The 19,148-nt window shown below is 44.6% G+C and overlaps 1 protein-coding gene and 1 long non-coding RNA gene across 9 annotated transcripts in view; one reads left to right on the top strand and one right to left on the bottom strand.

Moving 5' to 3' along the window:
* Akap7 (A-kinase anchoring protein 7) overlaps window positions 1-19,148 on the bottom strand; it is a 130,057-nt gene continuing 110,909 nt past the window's right edge. For 3 of the 8 annotated variants that reach the window (XR_015628859.1, XM_087567340.1, XM_087567351.1), the window contains one exon: window positions 2-2,046. Coding sequence is in view for 4 of the 8 variants with exons in the window: in XM_087567340.1 (XP_087423466.1) it covers window positions 1,850-2,046 (197 nt within the window). In the remaining 4 variants the exon portion in view is untranslated. 8 annotated transcript variants of the gene reach the window in all.
* On the top strand, window positions 10,342-18,653 carry LOC148006873 (uncharacterized). The gene is made up of 3 exons (XR_015644755.1): window positions 10,342-10,437; window positions 13,354-13,766; window positions 17,140-18,653. It is a non-coding gene; the product is annotated as an uncharacterized LOC148006873 (long non-coding RNA).

Below are 19,148 nucleotides of genomic sequence, written 5' to 3'. Positions count from 1 at the left end.
ATAGAGGAAAGAGTACTTTTATTATGACGCATGAAAACGTAGGTACGTATAAAGGAATACATCATGAATTAATGCATCATTTACCCAGTGGAAAGAAATAGCCAAAAATCCACGAGCAAACTGGACTGTGAGATGATTATATATTTAATCTCTAATCACTTTCTTTCCCCATCATCTATTAGTAGCAGCAATTTTAAAGTGACTACCCAAATAACACTCAAGAATGCTCGTTTACAAAGGAACCAGTGCAAGCTACTCAAACCGTGAAGAACGCAGGCTTGGGCTCATCTTCAGAGAGTAGGAAATAGGAACCCTGAACACTGTTCACGAAGAAATAAAAAATTAAAAAAAAAGCAAACTGTACTTCATCAATGAAAGAGAGAATATAGATAGTATAAAACATTCTGAACCCGTGACTACAACGATTACGCTTACTAATGTCTGTTCAAGTGCTGATCCTCAATAAGCACTCAAACGCTCAGCAAAAGGACCTTGAGACTGGACTGGCCCGGACAATGCTTCCTTTGAAGTAACAGGACCACATCAACAGGAGGCAGGTGACCCTTAGAATACTGTTGTTGGTTTTATTTTGTTTTGCTGTTTTTGTCTATAAAGGATTTTTAAAAGTGTGTGAGTATATGTGTATATATATGTATATATATGTACATATATGTGTGTGTGTGTATATATATATATATATATATATATATATAATATTATCTGCAAGGACCCATGGAACATCTTACAACAGCTAATTAAGAAGTTTTTATATAAAATGAGTAAGATACCAAAAGGAACATTCTAAAACTCAATTTTATGGTGGTGATGACGATGATGACGGTGATGATGGTGACCACGATAAGGCAAAAATACGTTTTCTTTGGCAAGAAGTTGTTAGTTCCTTACCAAATGTTGGTTTGTGGGCTTTGTAGAGACCGTAAGAACACTTTGGTTACTCACCAAAGAGCTATTTAACGGGCTGAGAGTTCATAAACATGTGAGCAAGCGTAACAGCAGCGGAGAGCTATGGCAAAGTCATGTTGAAATCAGTTGGGTCACCATTATTAAAAACTCTTCCTTCAAAAAGCTCCTTTCTAATCTTGGCCTGGGTCTCAGGCTTTAACAAAAGTTCTTTGATCTGTTTCACTTTGGACTTCAGCTCCATCCTTTCTCGGTGCAAAGCTTCGTTAATTAAGTCTTGGGTTCCAACTGGTTTCTTGCCTAAGGGGGAAAATTATATGATACATTTAAAGTACAAATATCAACGGAGGACATTAAATATGGCAATTGACTTTATCAAAATAAGGCTCAAAAACCTTTACAACATTACCCACATTTCATAGAAAAGATTGCATTTGCCAAAAATATATATAATTTACACAAAACTCAATTTACTGTAAATAAAGATCACTGTGTGGTAAAAGCACATGGGGGGGACAAACAGGAAACATTGTGGACTCACTATACTCATGGTCATTTCAACAGTGACAAAGTGAACTTAGCACTTGATAGCTGTGTGCAAGTTTTGGCCTCAGATAAAGTAGTCAAAGGATCGAAGCAATGTAAACGGCAGAACAGTATTCTGTCGGCGACCAGTCCTCTCCCTCTGCCCTTTGAGTCGGGCAGGCGGCCCGAAGTGCCGGCTCCCCCTTGTGCGTGTTGTTCTTCTGTAAAGTAATTCCTTCTGCTGGTCCCAGCACCCCATTCTTTTCTGTTGTGTCGCAGCAAAACCGAACTCATCAATCGCGTCAATCACTAGGTGATCTCCAGGGCTTGAACAAGACACTTCACTAGCACATTGCGAGTCAGTCTGCGACTTAGCGGAGGGGCAGCGGACCGGGTTCAGCTCTCACTTCCGGTTGTTATCACTGCCATCGCCATTCCGATCTCCCTCCTCAGCTTTGACGGAGTTCCCCTCCCCCGGCTGCTTTTTGTTCTGTGTCTCTTCTAGGTACTGCTGGACAGCCTTGAGCACGGCGTTCTCCACCAGCCTCTTACTGAGCCTGACCAGTTCAGCATCCTCAGGCTCCTTTCGGTCCTTCTCACCTACATTCCACAAGAGAAGAGAGGTCACTCAGCTCGTATTGCCATAGCAACTAGGCCACCAGGGCCCAGCTAGTTCAGCTAGTTAAAAGAGCAAGTGTCCTTCACTCTGGCAAATGGGATCTATAGTTCCAACAAGAGTGGGTTGCTTTTTTCCTAGGACATTTGTCCAAGCAGGAGCCTGTCTATTCCTGCAAACTTCAGGCTGAAAAGCAGCCCGTTACACCCTTGCAGCCTTTCATTTCTGCATGGCTCTGGGCTCCTCTCTCACCCAAAGCTGATGAGAACTGGGGAGCTGCTTGTACTCACACCTGGGGTCTCAAGTGCATGAATTCACCAAGGAGATCTGGGTCTGCTGCTCTCTCTCTCCAGTGCTAACTATCAGGGAATCAAGATGGCCCCAGTCATCTTACAGGTTAGGGCCACTCATGTTAAAACACTTGGCATAGAGATCAGTTGTTCATAAACTCCCAGTGCTCACACCAAGACAGATGTAGTAATAACCATGGCCAGTAGCAACTGGTTTAAAATAGGACCTCGGGGTTAGCATCCTGTTTTCAAAATCTCAGTGCTATCACTGTAATTCTAGAGACAGGAAATTCTAGGAAGGGTTAGGGTCCTGGTGGGAAGTCCCTGAAGTCACTGCCTTAGGGTCATTTTTCTGTCCCGCTGGTGATGGTCCAGGTGTCAGCATGTAAAGTATTCACTTTACTGCTGTGAATAAGAGCCTCTCCTCTCCTCCCGAGTCCTTACTATTCTATACATCACCCATCCACACTCCAAATCCTCGCTATCCCCCGGAAAGGTAAAGGGGGATTCTTGTGCTACTCCAGTCAGCACCCTCATTCCCTCCATCGACCTATAGGCTGGAAAGCAGATGGACGGAGTTGAAGAAGACAGTACATTGCCCGCCCACCCTAAGATGAGCTCACTGTGGGACAAGCCAAGGGCTCATGATGACCAAGCCAGTGCTACCCCTGCATGCTCAGGGCAGGATACCATGGGTGTGAGCAGGAACGCTGATGTTATTTTCTATCTTCATATGTAACAAGGTGTGCCCAGAATCATACCTGGGGCTGCCTTCAGAGCCCTGTTATTAGTCTACAGCACACGTGTGGGGTAGCCACCCCCTCCTTCCCAGGGACAAACATCCCAAATGAAAGGGAGGATGGGTTAAGACCAACCTAGAGAGATGCCTTAGCAACCGCTTCCCCCTCAAGTGTGGCAATATGGCCACACACAGTGATCAGAAGTTTGAGCACATGTGCACTGAAAACATGTTCAGAATCGAGGAAGCTCTGACTCAGGGATAATTACAGAGAGCCTACTAAACAGATACTGTGAAAAGCAAGAGAAAAATCGTTACTAGTATAACTTTAGCAACAGTTCGGATTTTTCCTAGTAAGAATGCATGGAAATGTTGCCTAATATTTAAATTATTTGCTCTCAGTCTTATATCACAGTATTTATCCCATACAGATATTTCTATATGCACTACAAGTAACTGTTTATATAGTGACTCTTCGAATTTAAAATAGAAAATGAGATGCAAAGGAAGGGATGCTATTTAAGGACCTTTCAAAACATGACTTTTAAGATGACTTTCTAAATCTCCTACCCAGGCTCTATACCCAGGCCAGAGACTATAATTTTGTGGACTGTTCTAGAACTCCGGCCTGCTTTCTCAGTGGGTAAGATAACAAGATTGAACTTAAGTTTCATTTAATAACTCATTCTCCAAGATTCCTCTCAGTTCTAATATCATGTACGTTGTTATTTTTGTTAATCAAATGTCCTTGTGACTTTAAATGTTAAGATATTTGAAATGCCCGGGGGTTCTGGTTCTGTTATATTTACACACTCAAGCTGCAAGTTCAAGGCTAGTGTGGGCCACAGAGGAAGATGCTGATCAACGCCTTTCCTAAAGAGAGGCTGCAGAGCCTCCCTTCCGGTGGCCCTGTTTTTGTTCATACTTTACTAATATCCGTGCCGATCAAACTGAAAACATGGTTATCTTTGACACTTTCCTACCCGTCGTCAGCCCGCCTCATCGCAGAACACTGTTAATATGTGCTACACAATCTGTCCTGTCTTCGAGGCGCCTGACAAATGCCCCCTGATTCACTTTTCTTCAGCATCCCTTTCAGACTGGGCGTGGTGGCACTCACCTCTAATCACAGTGCCTAGGAAGCAGAGGCAAGTGGCAGATCTGTGAATTTGAGGCCAGCCCAACCTCCAGACCAAACTACAAGACAGCCAAGCCTAGATAGTGATGCCTTATCTCAAAAAAACAAAAAATAAAAAAACAAAACAAAAAAGCGAACAAAACAACAAACAAACATTCAATTTGTTAATTAAGAGATCAGATAAAATATCCCTTCTGGCCTCCACTTACCAGAGAAGTAAGCTTACATCTCAGGACTTCGTGAGATTTGCCTAAACAGCCACTACTGTATCACTTCTGGTTCAATTCCAACATCCTTAGAAGTTTCCAGATCATTCCTTATTGCTAGATGGCCCCGCCCTTTCCCTTCCCACTAACATTTTACCTACTTCATGGAACTTTCCTTGCCTTGCTCAGAGGGAAGGGCATGGCTCATTTGGCCATTCCATCACTTCCTCACGAATGCATCCTAAGTAGTTACTCTATGCCTATAGAAACAGCCTAAGTGTTTACTCTATGCCTATAGAAATAGTCTATATTCTCTCAGCCTATAGAAATACCACAGAGAATAAACCAAGAGCCTCCTGGCTTTCTTTTTTAATTCTTTTATAAACGAAGGACATTCTTTCTTAATTCACAAAGGCATAGTCGGGTGCCTGGGAACACGGTTGAGTCAGGAATAAGCCTGCATGCAAGCAGGGAACCTGCACTTAAGTGCCCTGGCAAACACATGAAAAGCTGCCTGCAGTCATACATATCCCCAGTACTGGCACTGGGGAAGCAGAGAGGGGGGGTGGGAGAAGAGCCTGGGGCCCACTGGCCAACTATTCTAACTAAGCAGTAAACTCCAGATTCGTTGAGAAACCCTGTCTCGAAACATAAGGTGGACTGTGATCCAGGAAACACCTCCCATCCATGTCTGGCCTCTATATGTATGCATACACATATACACATACATGTACCCACATGTTCCCACATGTACACAAACACAGACTCGAGGACAGAAACTACAACAGCTCTCTTACCTTCCTCTCTGCTGACACATGGCACAGCTTACTCATTACAATGCTCAGTAACGTTTTTTTGCCTAGTGAATGTTTTATTGAAATTCTTGGAAGCAGTAGCAACAGTTTTGGATGTTATTATCATCCTATATAAATAGTACACCATGGCCAGAAATTTAAATGTAAAATTAAATCTAAAATAAGAGCAGAGAATTCCAAAGTAATTCAAATGCCTATGTGAAAACTTTACATCGACTTTCACTGATGAACCTGATTGGTAAGACAAAATATTTCTACCAATCATAAACTAACAATCCACGATAAGTAACTATTTCACCAATCAAAAATAAGCAAACTAACAAATCTTCCAGATCTGACCTGGACTCCAGCATCCCCACTAATTTCTGCAAACCCGCCCGGGCTTTAATATTACCCCACAGCAAACAGGGCATGGTGGCACTGGCCTATAACCCTAACCCCACGGAGGTTCAGGCAGGAGGACGAGAAGTAAAAGCTGATCCTGGACTACATAGGGAGCTTAGGGCATCCTGGGATACCCGAGACCCTGTAAACATGTTATCTGTGTGAGCACGCATGCACGTGTGTGTCCAGGGAAGGATCATCACAGAGATCTATAAGAATGCAATAGTCCAAGAAACCAGAATCTCCATTCCAGGGAGAACTTGTTTTCTAGTTTTCAGTAAAGTTGGTGCAACTTACAGAGACATTTTCAGATTAAAGTTATGCTGTAATTTTCCTCTGCTTAACCACTGCATAAGGACAGCAGTCTCTCACGCTGACCTCCAAGATAAAGGGCATTCCCCCGATGCCTTGTTAATAACAGCAGCTCAGCACAGTATGCCAATATACACAACTCTTCTTTTGATCCCAACGAGGTACCTAAATAAACAGAAATATTCCTAATAAAAACATCAAGCTCTTGATCCAAGCATCCTTTCTTGGTTTGTGTGGTATACTGACTGTCATACACATGGGAGAGCCTAGCTTTTGCCTTTGATACTTACTGTACGTCAGAAGTCTCCCTAACATGCCTTTAGTGGCAGTGTTTGAGACAGAGTCTCCCTCTGTAGCCCAGGACTTGTTACAGAGCCTAGAACAGCTACGACAGACAATAATCCCTCTCTCAGCCCTCCAAATGCAGGAATTATAGGCATCGACTACCAACACCAGACTCCACAGTGTCTTCTATAAAAAATATAAAAGGAATGAAAAATCTTTTAAAGCTACAAAATACAGCCAAATATGGTGGTTTACACCATTGACCCTAGCATGTGGAAGGCTGCAACAGGAGGGTAAATGGGAGTCTAACCTGCATTTTATGGTGATTTAGACCATGCTGGGTGATAAAATAAACTTAGCCCAAAATATCAACCACTAAATGAAAATGAATCCACTCAGTGCAGTGTATCTTGAAGGATACAAAATTTAAAATGGTTTCCAATAAACTTCACACGAGTAATTAAGAGTGAGCAGCCTCTACACATGTGGCATGATCTATTCATGGTCTGCGCGTATCAGTCTTGCTTTCTTTATATCTGCGAGCTCTTTGGTACCAATATAGGTCAGTGATTAGGTTTACTTTTTTGTTATCATTAAAACAAAACAAAACAAAACAAACAAAAGAACCAAAAACCTCCTCGCTGGTGGCAAGAAAATTTTAGGACTCCTGGGATCACTTAAGATGAGTCTTTGTGTTACTCAGATGATCTTAACACATGAGCTGAGCTGACCCAACGAAAGCTGGGCTGATGTCACATGAAAGGCTCTATAGATTGCCACCTTCTTCCTAGGCATTGCCAACATCCAAGTGCCTATTTGTACCAGAGAGAATAAATCGATAGATAGTAATATAATTTTCAATCAGAAAATATAATACGAAGATGATAGGAGAGGAGAGGATGGAGGGAGGGCACACACACGCACACGCACACGCACACATCTACACACATACACACATACACACATGCACACATACACACGCACACACACACACATACACACGCATGCACATGCACACACATACACGCATGCACACATGCTCACAGAGGGGGCACATATCAAAATGAGAGCCTTCACCCCTGAGAACATCAGCAGTTGTCATTGCACACCAAGTGTCAAAAGCCTCATTAGGGCAAGCAGAGCTTCTCTGAGCCCTGAGGCAGCAGCAGCTCCCTGGCTGTCACTATGCCACACAAAGAACATACTGTGTTATACCATGAGCTCTATAGGTTCTGTTCGCATTACCATGAGAAAATGCAAAGGAAGAAAAGCCGAGAGGTTTATGAATGCTCAGAGGTGTGCACACAAGAGGAAGGCTGGTATGAACGTTTGGCCCTGTCATTCCAGGCCATGCTGGAAACTACAAATGGGAGGGGAGACCCTTGATCCTGTCAGGACTCGGTGCCCCAGTGTAGGGGAATGTCAGGGTGGAGAGGTGGCAGTGGGTGGGTGGGTAGGTAGGTGAGGGAGCAACCTCAGTGTGGCAGGGGGGAAGTGAGATAGAAGGTTTCTGGAGGAGAAACTGGAAAACATAAATAAAACTGTTAAAACGTAAATAAAAATTAATTAATTTGTTGAGGACTGCAAGCCAGTCAGGAACACCGCCCTTGGTGACGCTTCTGAACACTCTCAGGTGACTTTTCAGGCCTGCAGTCAAGACTGTTCAAATGGCCAGCCCCGTGCCTGTATTACAGAACCAGGAAGACAGAGGCAGGCGTTAAATGTCAGGGGACAGTGTGCATTACCCAGTAAGGGCTGGGGGCTGAGAAAACAAATGAAGGAAATGAGTGACAGGGGAAACAATTCCCTTAGATCTGAACAAAGCCTTCTTTAGCATCTTCCCAGAACTTCAAAATGTGTGCTTGCTTTTCTAGAAACCCAATTGTGTCTGGGTTTTTAACTGTGGCCATGTATGGAGGTCAGACACAGTGGCCCACATCTTTTATCAATATAACTCAGGATGTAGAGGCTGGCAGACCTCTGTGAGTTCAAGGCCAGCCTAGTCTGCACAGGGCAGCCAGAGCTATGCAAAGTGACCCTATTTCAAAAACAGAACAGAACAGCAAAAATGTATAGGTGGTCATCAGGCGTGGCCAAAGACAGTCGACGTCATAGTCACAGTGAGATGACACTACTCGCCCGTTCAAATGACTCGGTTAAAAGGACACAAAACACTAAGGGTTGCTGGGAATATGAAGCCAGCCTTCTAATACTGGTGAGAATGCAAACATCCCATTTTGTGGAGTTTGGGGGAATTTTTATAATAGTTGACTACATTCTCACCACTATCCCACAATCTCACCTCTTGGAAAAACAGGTGAATGCAACCATGTTGCTAGCTGAATCGCTCACAGCGCTATCTGGAGCTCTACTCAAAAGTGCCTTAAACTAGAAACTACCTAAGCAGCCTCCGTCTCCTGGATGAACCGGAAGGCTGTGACAGGCCCGTGTGATGAAGGAACGACAAAGAAAGGAAGTGCTGCCCTGGCTACAGCACAGACCATCCCAAGGCAACAGAGGCCAAACCAAGGAGGATACGCACTCTGGGATTTCACTTTCCATGTTACGGAGAAGCTAGCCGGAAAACAGGGCGGTTGTTTGGGGGAGCTGGGAGACGAAGAGGAAAGGAAGTGAAAGAATTTTGGAGGGTGGTGGAAGTGTTTATGATCTTGCTTTGGTTATTAGGACTCCCGGGTTCCTTAAATCTCACAGAACTAAACACGGATATGAGATCTGCTGCGTGTAAAACAGACTTCGCTTGTTAAAATGCTGGTGAGAACAGTTTCTTCCCAGTACTGCCTCTGTGGGGGTCACCACGGGGCTCCCTGATGAGCCTGCTTGTCGCTCTGCCATTGGGCTGTGGCTGCCCATAAGGATGGCTTCCTGGCTCCTCACTATTTTAAGGCACACCCCAACCTCGACTCGTGTAATCTCATGACCACAGGCCTGCTTTGTGGTTGCTGGCCTTGTGAATCATAGTTTTCTGTTGTGCTCAGTATCAAAATATTTTCCATAAAGTTGATGGGAGTGACTTGTGATTGGAGATTGGAGCCAAACAGACCGTTTCTCCTTTTCCTTTCTCTGTGTCAGACATATCGGCCGCTCAATGTGCCCAAAGAGTACAGACTCATTTGGCACCGGCGTGAGGCTGACAGGTGATCACTGCGTTCACCTCTGGTTTTGAAGCCTGCTTCCTGAGGGTGGCAGGCTCTCTATAGTTTGTTTTCTTGGGGATTGGCTCTGTGTTATCTGTAGACCTGAGTCCACACTGCAATTACTGTCACATGTAAGGAAACTGTGGAGTTTCCTCCCTGCGTTTCAGCTCCTGTTTTTGTTCCAGCTGGAAAGTGAGAATTTAAGGTCCCTCATGGTCTCTAAGATCACTCTAGATCACTCAGTGCAAAACTGACCAAGATGTATAATTCTGAATCAGGAGAAAAAGGGGTAGATATTATTAATACAAATCTGGGCCCACAGAAGTGTCAGTAGAAGGCTGAGTATCATGTTTGGGATAAAGAGAATGCCATAAGCATACATTTTCAAGAAGTCATCATCTCTTGATCTACAGGAAACATGAAGTCTGGAAATGGAGCCGAGCTTAAAATCGTAGCTGCCATCTTATTGCCGTCTAGTTTAGGAGCACTGGACATGGTAGCTGGCTTCTGGGCTCTCAGTCATCACTAAAACACCTGCTTGCCATATGAACGCTGTCCCCCTAGGCTTGTATTCTAAAGGAGGCCTTACTTAGTTCAAGCAGAAAGGAGGGACTCTCCCATTGTAAATGCTGTACTCAACAAGGTAGGTCAGCGAGTGCCTGTTCCAACCAAGCATTAAATAACTTAACGCATAAGCTATGGCTGCCACTTTGGCTCTTTATAAGCAATACAGACACGCCCAGGTCAGGAGGAATGACAGGCTGAGAACATTTCCACAGGTAACCATGGCGATAACATGGACAGTTTCCTCAACTCATTTAGAGGGAGTCCAGGATTATAAAACAGGGTCAGAAACATTAACCAACCTGGTTTACACAGTGAGGTGAGGTGAGTGTTAAAATACAAACAATGGCACCAGGGGTTTACAAAACAATGTGTTGGTTTCTACAGCCTCAGAGATGGGAATCGGAGTTCTCCCACTTAAGACTAGAAGCTTTGCCTACCCCGCCCAGGCAGGTATCCTGAGAACTCTCAATCTGGAGCCAAGAAGGTAAACATGAAAATTACTAGTGACTGGATGACTGACTGGATGACTGACTGGATGACTGATTGGATGACTGACTGGATGACTGACTGGATGACTGACTGGATGACTGACTGGATGACTGACTGGATGACTGACTGGATGACTGACTGGAGAAGCCGAAAACTCTGCTTTCACTCACGGGACCTCCCTCTCCACTGAAAACTCAGTCTGAGTAACTCACTGACTGTCACAAGATTCCTCCTTTCCTCCTTTGTCTTTCCATCCCTTCCTTCTCTTGTCTCTCATCTTTCCTTCCCTATCTTCTCTCTTCCTCTCTCTCCTCTCACTTTCCTATTTCCACCTTTCCTTCCACAAACATCATCTAAGCACCCTCTGTCTGTGGTAAGTACCTGCATCACGAAGATAGAATACAGAAACGAACTCGACATGGCCCTACCTTCAGAAAACCTGCAACTCAATAGAAATGCATGACAATAAACAATACAATGTCATAATACTCTGAAGGGAAGAGGACTGTGGAGTGGAAACACATATAAAGACTGGCAGGCTAGAAGGGTGGGTCAGCAGGTTAGAACACTGACTGCTCTTCCAGAAGTCCAAGGTTCAATTCCCACCACCCACATGGCCTCACAACCCTGTGTAAGCCCAATCCCATGGCATTTGACATTCACTTCTGGCCTTTGCGGACAGCAAGCATACACATGGGACATAGACATACATATAGACAAAACTCCTTGTTTATGTTAAATAAGTTAATATAAAATTTAAAAGACTGTAGACAAGCCTGGGGTGTGACTCAGTTGGTAGGGTGCTTGCCTAGTATATACAAAGTCTTGGGTTCGTAAACTGGAAATCCTGGGACATACCTCTAATCTTAGCAATCAAGAGGCAGAAACATGGGGTCAAAAGTTCAAGGTCATCCTTTGCTATATAGATATCTCAAATTCCAGGCCCAGTACCCTAGCCCAATCATCATCGAGAGCCTTCCTCTGGTAGCTGATGGGAGCAAATGCAGAGACCCACACCAAAACATTTAGCAGAGCTCAGGGAACCCTTCAGAAGAGGTAGGAGGAAGAATTGTAGAAGCCAGAGGGATCAGAGACACCAGGAGAACACAGATCACACAATCAATTAAGCAGGGCTCAGAGGGGTTCACAGAGCCTGCATGGGTCTGGGCTATGTCCTCTACATACATGCTGTGGTTGTCTAGCATGGCATGTTTGTGGGACTCCTATCACTGAGGGCTCTCCAATTCCTTTGCCTGCTCTTGGGATCCTTTTCCTCCTATTGTGTTGCTTCACCCAGGCTTGATATGAAGAGGCTTAACATTATATATGTGTGTGTGTATTTATATATATATATATATATCATACATAATATATACATATATAGATATATACACACATATATACATATAGAGAGAGGTATAGAGATATAGGATATCCCTGGGAGGCCTGGTCCTTTTTGAAGAGAGACAGAGAAGAAGTGGTTCTAGGTGAGAGGGAACTGGAAGGAGTGGAGGGTAGGGGAAAGGGAGGCTATGGTTGGGATATATTATATGAGAGAGAATAAATAAATGAATAACTAAATGGTCAAGTCTAGGGCAAATTACCCAAAGCCGGGTGCTCAAGTCAGATCTTGTACATTGAGTCAGTGTTTCCCAGGTGGACAAGGTACAATAGCTTGGCATGACGTAACATGACCTGACATACTGCTGCTGTGACCTGTGTGGCTAATGGCAGTCTTGATCCAGTGTGTGGTAACTAATGAGGTAAGAAAAAGAACCACCGTTGGAAGCTCTTGGGCCACGCTGAGGAAGGTGCAGGATCAAACTAAACTTCCATGTTCTAAGATATACACAAATTTTAAAGGCTAATCTACAACAAATGGTGGTTTATTCCAACTGCTGGGGTATCACTCAATTCTTAGAACATTGCTACGTGTGTAGGTGTGGTTCTCACAGACCTATTAATTAATAAGAAAACACTACATTTGCTACTGACTAAGTGATGTCTTAATTCTGTTGTAAATAAGCAGACATCTCTGCGGGGGGGGGGCACCAAAATATCAGTATAGAGTCGGTGAGACTGTCACAAACTCTTCGCATGTGTGTACGTGCACACACATGTGAGTACATGTTTCTGTTTTTAAGCAAAGTCTCTAGCACATTAGCTTCCTCAAACTCCCTATTTATCTAAAGACAAGCTTGAACGGGTCATGCTTCCCCGAACCTCAGGATTACTGGGACTACATGCATGTGTCAAGCATGTTCGGCCTACACAACACCAGATATCAAAACCCAGAGCTTCATGCATTCTAAGTAATTATTCTACCAATTGAGCTACACCCCTAGCCTGAAAACATCTATTGAAAGAAAAAGTGAAGTATTTTTAATTATTCAATATTAACCGTTAGCCAACTAAACAAAACTCTTCCGAACGAGTGAGCGGAGTGTGTTTCAGATGGCAAATGTCTCTGGTTTCTCAGGTTTAAACATCACATAGGTTAAGTGTCACTGCTTTGCTTTGATGACCAGTAAACACCTTTCAAACTTTGAACATGAAGACCAGGGCAAACAAGATTTCGGTCACTATGCTTGCTTGTGAGCCCTGGCGAACCATGGACAGAGTCCACTGGGCACGGAACAAGCAGTAATGGTGGGTGACCGTGAACACAGAGCACTGAAGGGGGAGAGGGAACAAGATGGCCAACCAGCCAAAGTCAAGACAAACACCATCCGTGGGCGTATACAGTGAAAATGAGGAAGGAAACAGAGTAACGACACCCTGAGGAGAGACTGAAGCCTGGTGACCTCTTTATGTGCTTAGCTTTAGGGGAAAATGATTGAAGAAAGCAACGTCTATTAGGAACCTCCCGCAGAAAATCAAACTAGCATGTACATTTACATTACATTTACAGGTGGTGCATAAATGGACATGCATCTGGTCCCTCAGCGGGCGTTTGCTTCTGGACTACTGACTTCCATGTAGAGAAGGACTGCTACAGTCAATCCAAATATCAGTAAGACACCAACACAGAAGGCACCAGGCGGGCAAGGGCCAGTCACCACTGTGCAGGGCTTCCTGTGTGGGCCATGAGCTTGGTTCCTACAGGGAGTGGGGTGCGTGAAACATGCACAGAAGGAGACCAGAGATGGCGAACTCAGCTCGCTGCTCCTCCTTATGGAATGAGACAGAGTCTGGCTCGCTGCAGCTGCTTGACCACTTCCCTGAAGCACCGAGGGTGAGTGGTCAAGGCCACCATGACATCCTCAAGGACCCTGCCCTACACATGGCTTCCTACTTCTCCTGCTCACCAACCACCCACTCCTGGTAAGTGTGTTCACGAACTCTCTTAATAACAATAAGCCTGCCTCACATAAAGTACCTAGTATGTGGACTTCGTCCCAGACATGGGAGAGCAAAGCTCAATCCAATGTCTACATATGTCAAACGAGAGATCTGGAAACCGGGTTACTTAACTCTACATTTTCTAAAACCTCCAAAGCTGTAACTCAAATACAGATCGGCTCCCAGCCCATCACACTTTTGACACTGTACTATAACGCTAACCTCTATCTCTGACTTTATACAATTATACTTCCCATAATCCTTCTCATTCTACGATGAATGAGACTTACAATCATAAAATATGTTAAGGTCCTTTTCAAGTGACAGGGTCAGAATGTCATATATCTGTGTCCCTCTGGAAGCCATCAGCCTTCCTCTGTCTGTCTCACTCTCTTTTAGTTACAAAGGACAGGTAACAGCCGTTCTACCACGCAAGTCTATTGTGAAAATTAAGATAAAACAAAGCGACCGAACAGTAAGCACTTTCACTTCTTTCTGTCTTTTAAAACAATTTTTACTTTTAACTGTGTGCATGTGTGATGGGTGGGGTATGAGTGTTGAGCCGGTCAGCAGAGCCCAGGAGAGAGCTTTGGATCCACGGGAGGGGACAGATGTACCGTTGCCGCCTCTCCAACCTGAGCGCTAAAAACTGAACTTGGGTCCTGCACAAGAGCAGCCCAGAGTCTTAACCAGTGCCACCGCTATTTCCTAACACTTCTTTAAAAGTTGTCTTAAAAGGTGTGGAAATAATCGCAAACAAGATGTTCATATCGCACGGACAGGTAGCCCAGTAGTGAATACAGCTGCTTCTCGCAATGCTCTGTACTGTTCTGGGTAGCTTAAACTACATTCACTCCTTTACAATCAAGGGATGTCCCATTTTGGTTTAGAGGAGAACTACTGTGAATTAATGAATCTTGCAAAAGGTGTCCAGCAGACGTATAAACAGACCGCACCAGGAATAGCACTGTACAGATGGTTTTTAGCTCCTCCATGCACTACGCTCAAACGTGCAGCGCTGTAAAAATAATCACATCAGGTTTGGTTTGCATGCAACTCCTCCAAGAGCATGCCTACTACAGGACAGGTGTCATGCATTCGTGATAAATGCCACAGTCATTTATGAGCTTTCTCTCATCTTCTTGGCCATCATTACACACCTTCCATCACAAGGCTTCCTGCCAGCCAGCCATTCCCTTTTTGTTAAATCCCCAAAGGACCCGATATAGTCATTAGCATAAAAACATAGTGGTGGAGTTAGAAGCTAGAAGTAAAAAAAAAAAAAAAAAATCAGGATGAGTAAAAAGAAATTTTAATAAACAAGTAAAGACCAGAGAAGAGCTCAGGTCATAGAGGGGTGGATTATAGAGCCATGGGACTCCCCATAGCCTCAAGCTCAGAAGTGTGGTGATTGTCCATGTCAGGAACTCAGAGAGCCTTCTGGATCAGGCTTGCTCCACAGCTGCACAGGGCTTGGGGCCATATCCCTCCCAATCCCCTCCATGCCTTCCTCCCACCCTTTCCCTAAGCAAACAAGGTTATTAGACTCACTCCACTTCAACCTGTGTGTCCTGGCTTTCTACAGGGCTCCTACAGAGCTGTTAAAATCTTCACCTACATTACCCTGTGGGGCCTAGCAGCCCAGCTCAATAGCTCTCCGGGAGAGAACAGCAATGCACACTGGCCATTCAGGTGTAGTTCCTGATTTCCTATGTGGAAATGAGAGAGGACTCTTTGTTTCTCAGAGCTGAAGGGAGTCTCACCCCATAACACAGTGAGGCCAGTGAGGGTGAGGACAGAGACACTGCTGGGAGCCATGCCCCCAACACCAAGCAAAAGCTGAGAAGGTGAGGGCTGGGTTGCCATACAAGCACATGGAGCTGAGTTCAACACCCAGAACCCACACAACATGCCAAGGCAGCTGCACACATGATCTCGGCACTGGAGAGACAGACAGACAGACTCCTGGGGCTGGGTGGCCATTCAATCTTGCCAAACTGAATGAGACCCAAGGCAGGAACCCTGACTCAAAAAGAAAAAAATAAGCAGCCATAGACACACACACACACACACACACACACACACACACACACACACACACACACGCATACACATGAGCACACAAATGGACACGTGTGTGCATATGACTGAACTTAGGGGTGGAGAAGTAGAGGGCGGACAAAGTTCAGGAAGCCTGCCATGTTTGCACTCATGAGCCAATGCGTCTTCTCATACATCCTCCATTTTCTTGAAGACTCTGTCTCCATATATCGGCTCCCATTGCAGCCTTATTTCTGTCTCTTCTGTTTTGACTCTGACTGGTTCCCAGGCACCTCCCAGAATTCCTCAGACTTTCCAGCTATTTTAGCAAGTGCTGCCTTAGGTCCCTACCAGGGTCTTTGGTTCTCTTTAGCCCTGACAATAGGCAGTCTGTCGTTCTCAGTGCTAATCTGCACTGGCTGCAGGCCTAGTGCCCACTAGCTGGTCCCCACAGCAGGGACTGGCAGCGGTATCCTCAATACAAAAATCACAGGACTAGTTTAAGGACTGTCCACCATTCCCAACAAACAGCATAAACAAGACGGTAACATGTACATAAGGCATTTAAAAATAATATTTACAAATGGACGGCAAATTAGCTTTTAAGCAATTTGTTCTCTTTCATGAAGGGGAAGAAAGAGGACCAGAGAAGATGGACAGAGAGGGAGGAATGGGGCAAGAGGGAGGGAATGAGGGGATATAAGCAACACACACACACACACACATACACCAGCGCTGGAACTAAACCCAGAACTCAGCCTATTAACCAAAAAAGAAGTAATAATCTGTGCATCCGAAGTCTGTTAAATGTATGTAAATTAGCCTTTTCATTAGAAACATTGACTAATTTGAATTTCCATATACCATGCCTATTTCAAAGTAGTCACATTTTATAGACTTTCAAATGTTTTTATTCAGAGTATGGATTTTAGTTTAAAAAAACTCACATCATTGTTTAATATGATTAGTACTTTTGTCTCCAAAGAAATAAGAACTACGAATTAGCATAAATTAAATGTCTATCTTGGAGCAATGAAAAACATAGATTAAAACATAGCCAACACGTGTGGCTCTGTTGTTAAGATGTGGTGTTTCCGCCCCAACCCTGCCCCTCCTCATTAAGATTGGAGGATGCTCTAGAATGGACCAGAGACCTGGGAGGTGAGACATCCTCAGGACTAAAAGGGGGGGGACCCTAAATGAAAGTCCCTACAGTAGGGAGAACACAGCTCCAGCAGAAAGACAGGGCATCAAGTGAGGGATGAGGTTGCTCTCTCAGTCAAAACTCTGACCCATAATTCTTCCTGTCTGAAAGAACTGCAGGAATGAAAATGGAGAAGAGCCTGAGGAAAAGAAGTCCAGTGACAGACCAAAGTAGGTTCCAGCTCAAGGGGAGGCCCCAAGACCTGACACCATTACTGAGAATATGGGGTGCTCACAAAAAGGGACCTATCATGACTGCCCTCCAAAAGACCCAACAAGCAGCTGAAAGAGTCAGATGCAGATATGTGCACCCAAACAATGAACAGAAGCTGTTGACCCCTGTGGTTGAATTAGGGAAAAGCTGGAGGAAGCTGAAGAGGAGGGTGACCCTGTAGGACAGTCTTAATAAACCTGGACCCCTGAGATCTCTCAGACACTGGATCACTAACCAGGCAGCATCCACCAGCTGGGATGAGGCCCCTGACACATATACAGCAGAGGACTCCCAGGCTGGTACGGTCAGAGAAGATGCACCTGACCCTCAAGAGACTGGAGGCCCCATGGAGTTTAGAGGTCTGGTGGGGTCAGTGGGTGGGTGGTGACATCCTCGTGGAGATGGGACAGGAGGAGATATGGGATGTGGAACAGTCGGAGGGTGGACTAGGAGGGGAATAAAATCTGGAATGTAAAGATAGATAGATAGATAGATAGATAGATAGATAGATAGATAGATAGATAGATAGATAGATAGACAGACAGACAGACAGATAAAGTGATTGGTGACACAAAGGTTGAGGCTCACAAATGTATCCCTTGGCCAGATGCACCTGTGAGGTTCCCCCAGGAGGAGAGCTAGAGATTAAATGAAAACTGCACCGAGGTCACAGAACTTGCCCTCTGCAATTTGCTCACTGTCCCCATCCCTGCTGTCCCAACCACCTGCCTCTGCTCCACACTGTCCCTCACTGCTCCTCATTGTTCCCCACTGCTCCTCAATGCTCCACACTGTCCCTCACTGGTCTTCAGTGCTCCTCACTGGTCCTCAGTGCTCCCCACTGCTTCTTGCTGCTCCCTACTGCTGTTCACTGCTCCCTACTGCTCCTCACTGCCCCTCATGGTTTCTCACTGTTCCTTGCTGCTCCACAGTGCTCCCTACTGCTCCATAGTGCTTCCTACTGCTATTCACTGCTCCTCACTACCCCTCATGGTTTCTCACTGCTCCTTGCTGCTCCACAGTGCTCCCTACTTCTTCATGGTGCTCCCGAATGCTCCTTACTGCTCTGCAGTCCTCTCTACTGCTCCACATTACTCCAGGTTCCAAAAGCATTTAGTTCCAGTTTTTAGTTCTTCTTACTCCTCTGTCATTCCCTTAGAGGTGTGAGCAGAGGTGACTGATTTCCCAACCTTGTAGGCCAATTTCAGCTTCATTGGTGGCTTTCCCAAGTCCCAGAGCCCCCACCCCCCAACCCCCGGAGACAGCAACCCTCTTCAAATATCTCAGTCACATAGGACCCTTCTTTCCATAAGGTACCCAAGCCTGAAAGTTACTGTATGTTTAGTCTTGACTTTACACTCATTATTAGTCCAAAGTCTATTTCACTAATTTCCTACATTAAATTTTCTGTTAAAATACCCAATGTATTCCCCTGTTTTCTTTGTTATGCCATAACCAATATCTGCTACTTTTGTATTTCTCCTCAAACAACTTTGTAACTATTGATGATCCCAACAGTACAGAAACAAAGGGTACAGAGGTAAAACATACAAAGTTGAAGCAGCTACAACTGAATTATTTCAGAAACAAACTTTCTCATAAAATAATCTATTATAACCTTTTAATTTAATCTCGAACTCCATGTGGTTGTGCTTATATAACTAGGTTCTATGAAGCCTGCAGGTCTAATTTTCCATTAGGGGTTAAGTAGGTTGTATCTATGCAGGGGTGAATATACACTTCCGTCCCAGTGAATTCTTGATTTAGATTTAATATGCCAATTTTAAAAGTACATTAACGTAAACCTAAAGGTTCAAGACAACTTCCATTTTAAAGACAATCACACAGCAGGCAGCCCATGTCGGCTTGCTATCACTAGGATCTGCTGGTTCTCAGAGAGTTCAGTA

This window comes from Rattus norvegicus, chromosome 1, assembly GCF_021556685.1.
Source record: "Rattus norvegicus strain SHRSP/BbbUtx chromosome 1, alternate assembly SHRSP_T2T, whole genome shotgun sequence".
Classification (NCBI taxonomy): Eukaryota; Metazoa; Chordata; class Mammalia; order Rodentia; family Muridae; genus Rattus; species Rattus norvegicus.
The sequence above is the reverse complement of the archived record's forward strand: the minus strand, read 5'-3'. Positions and strand labels throughout refer to the sequence as shown.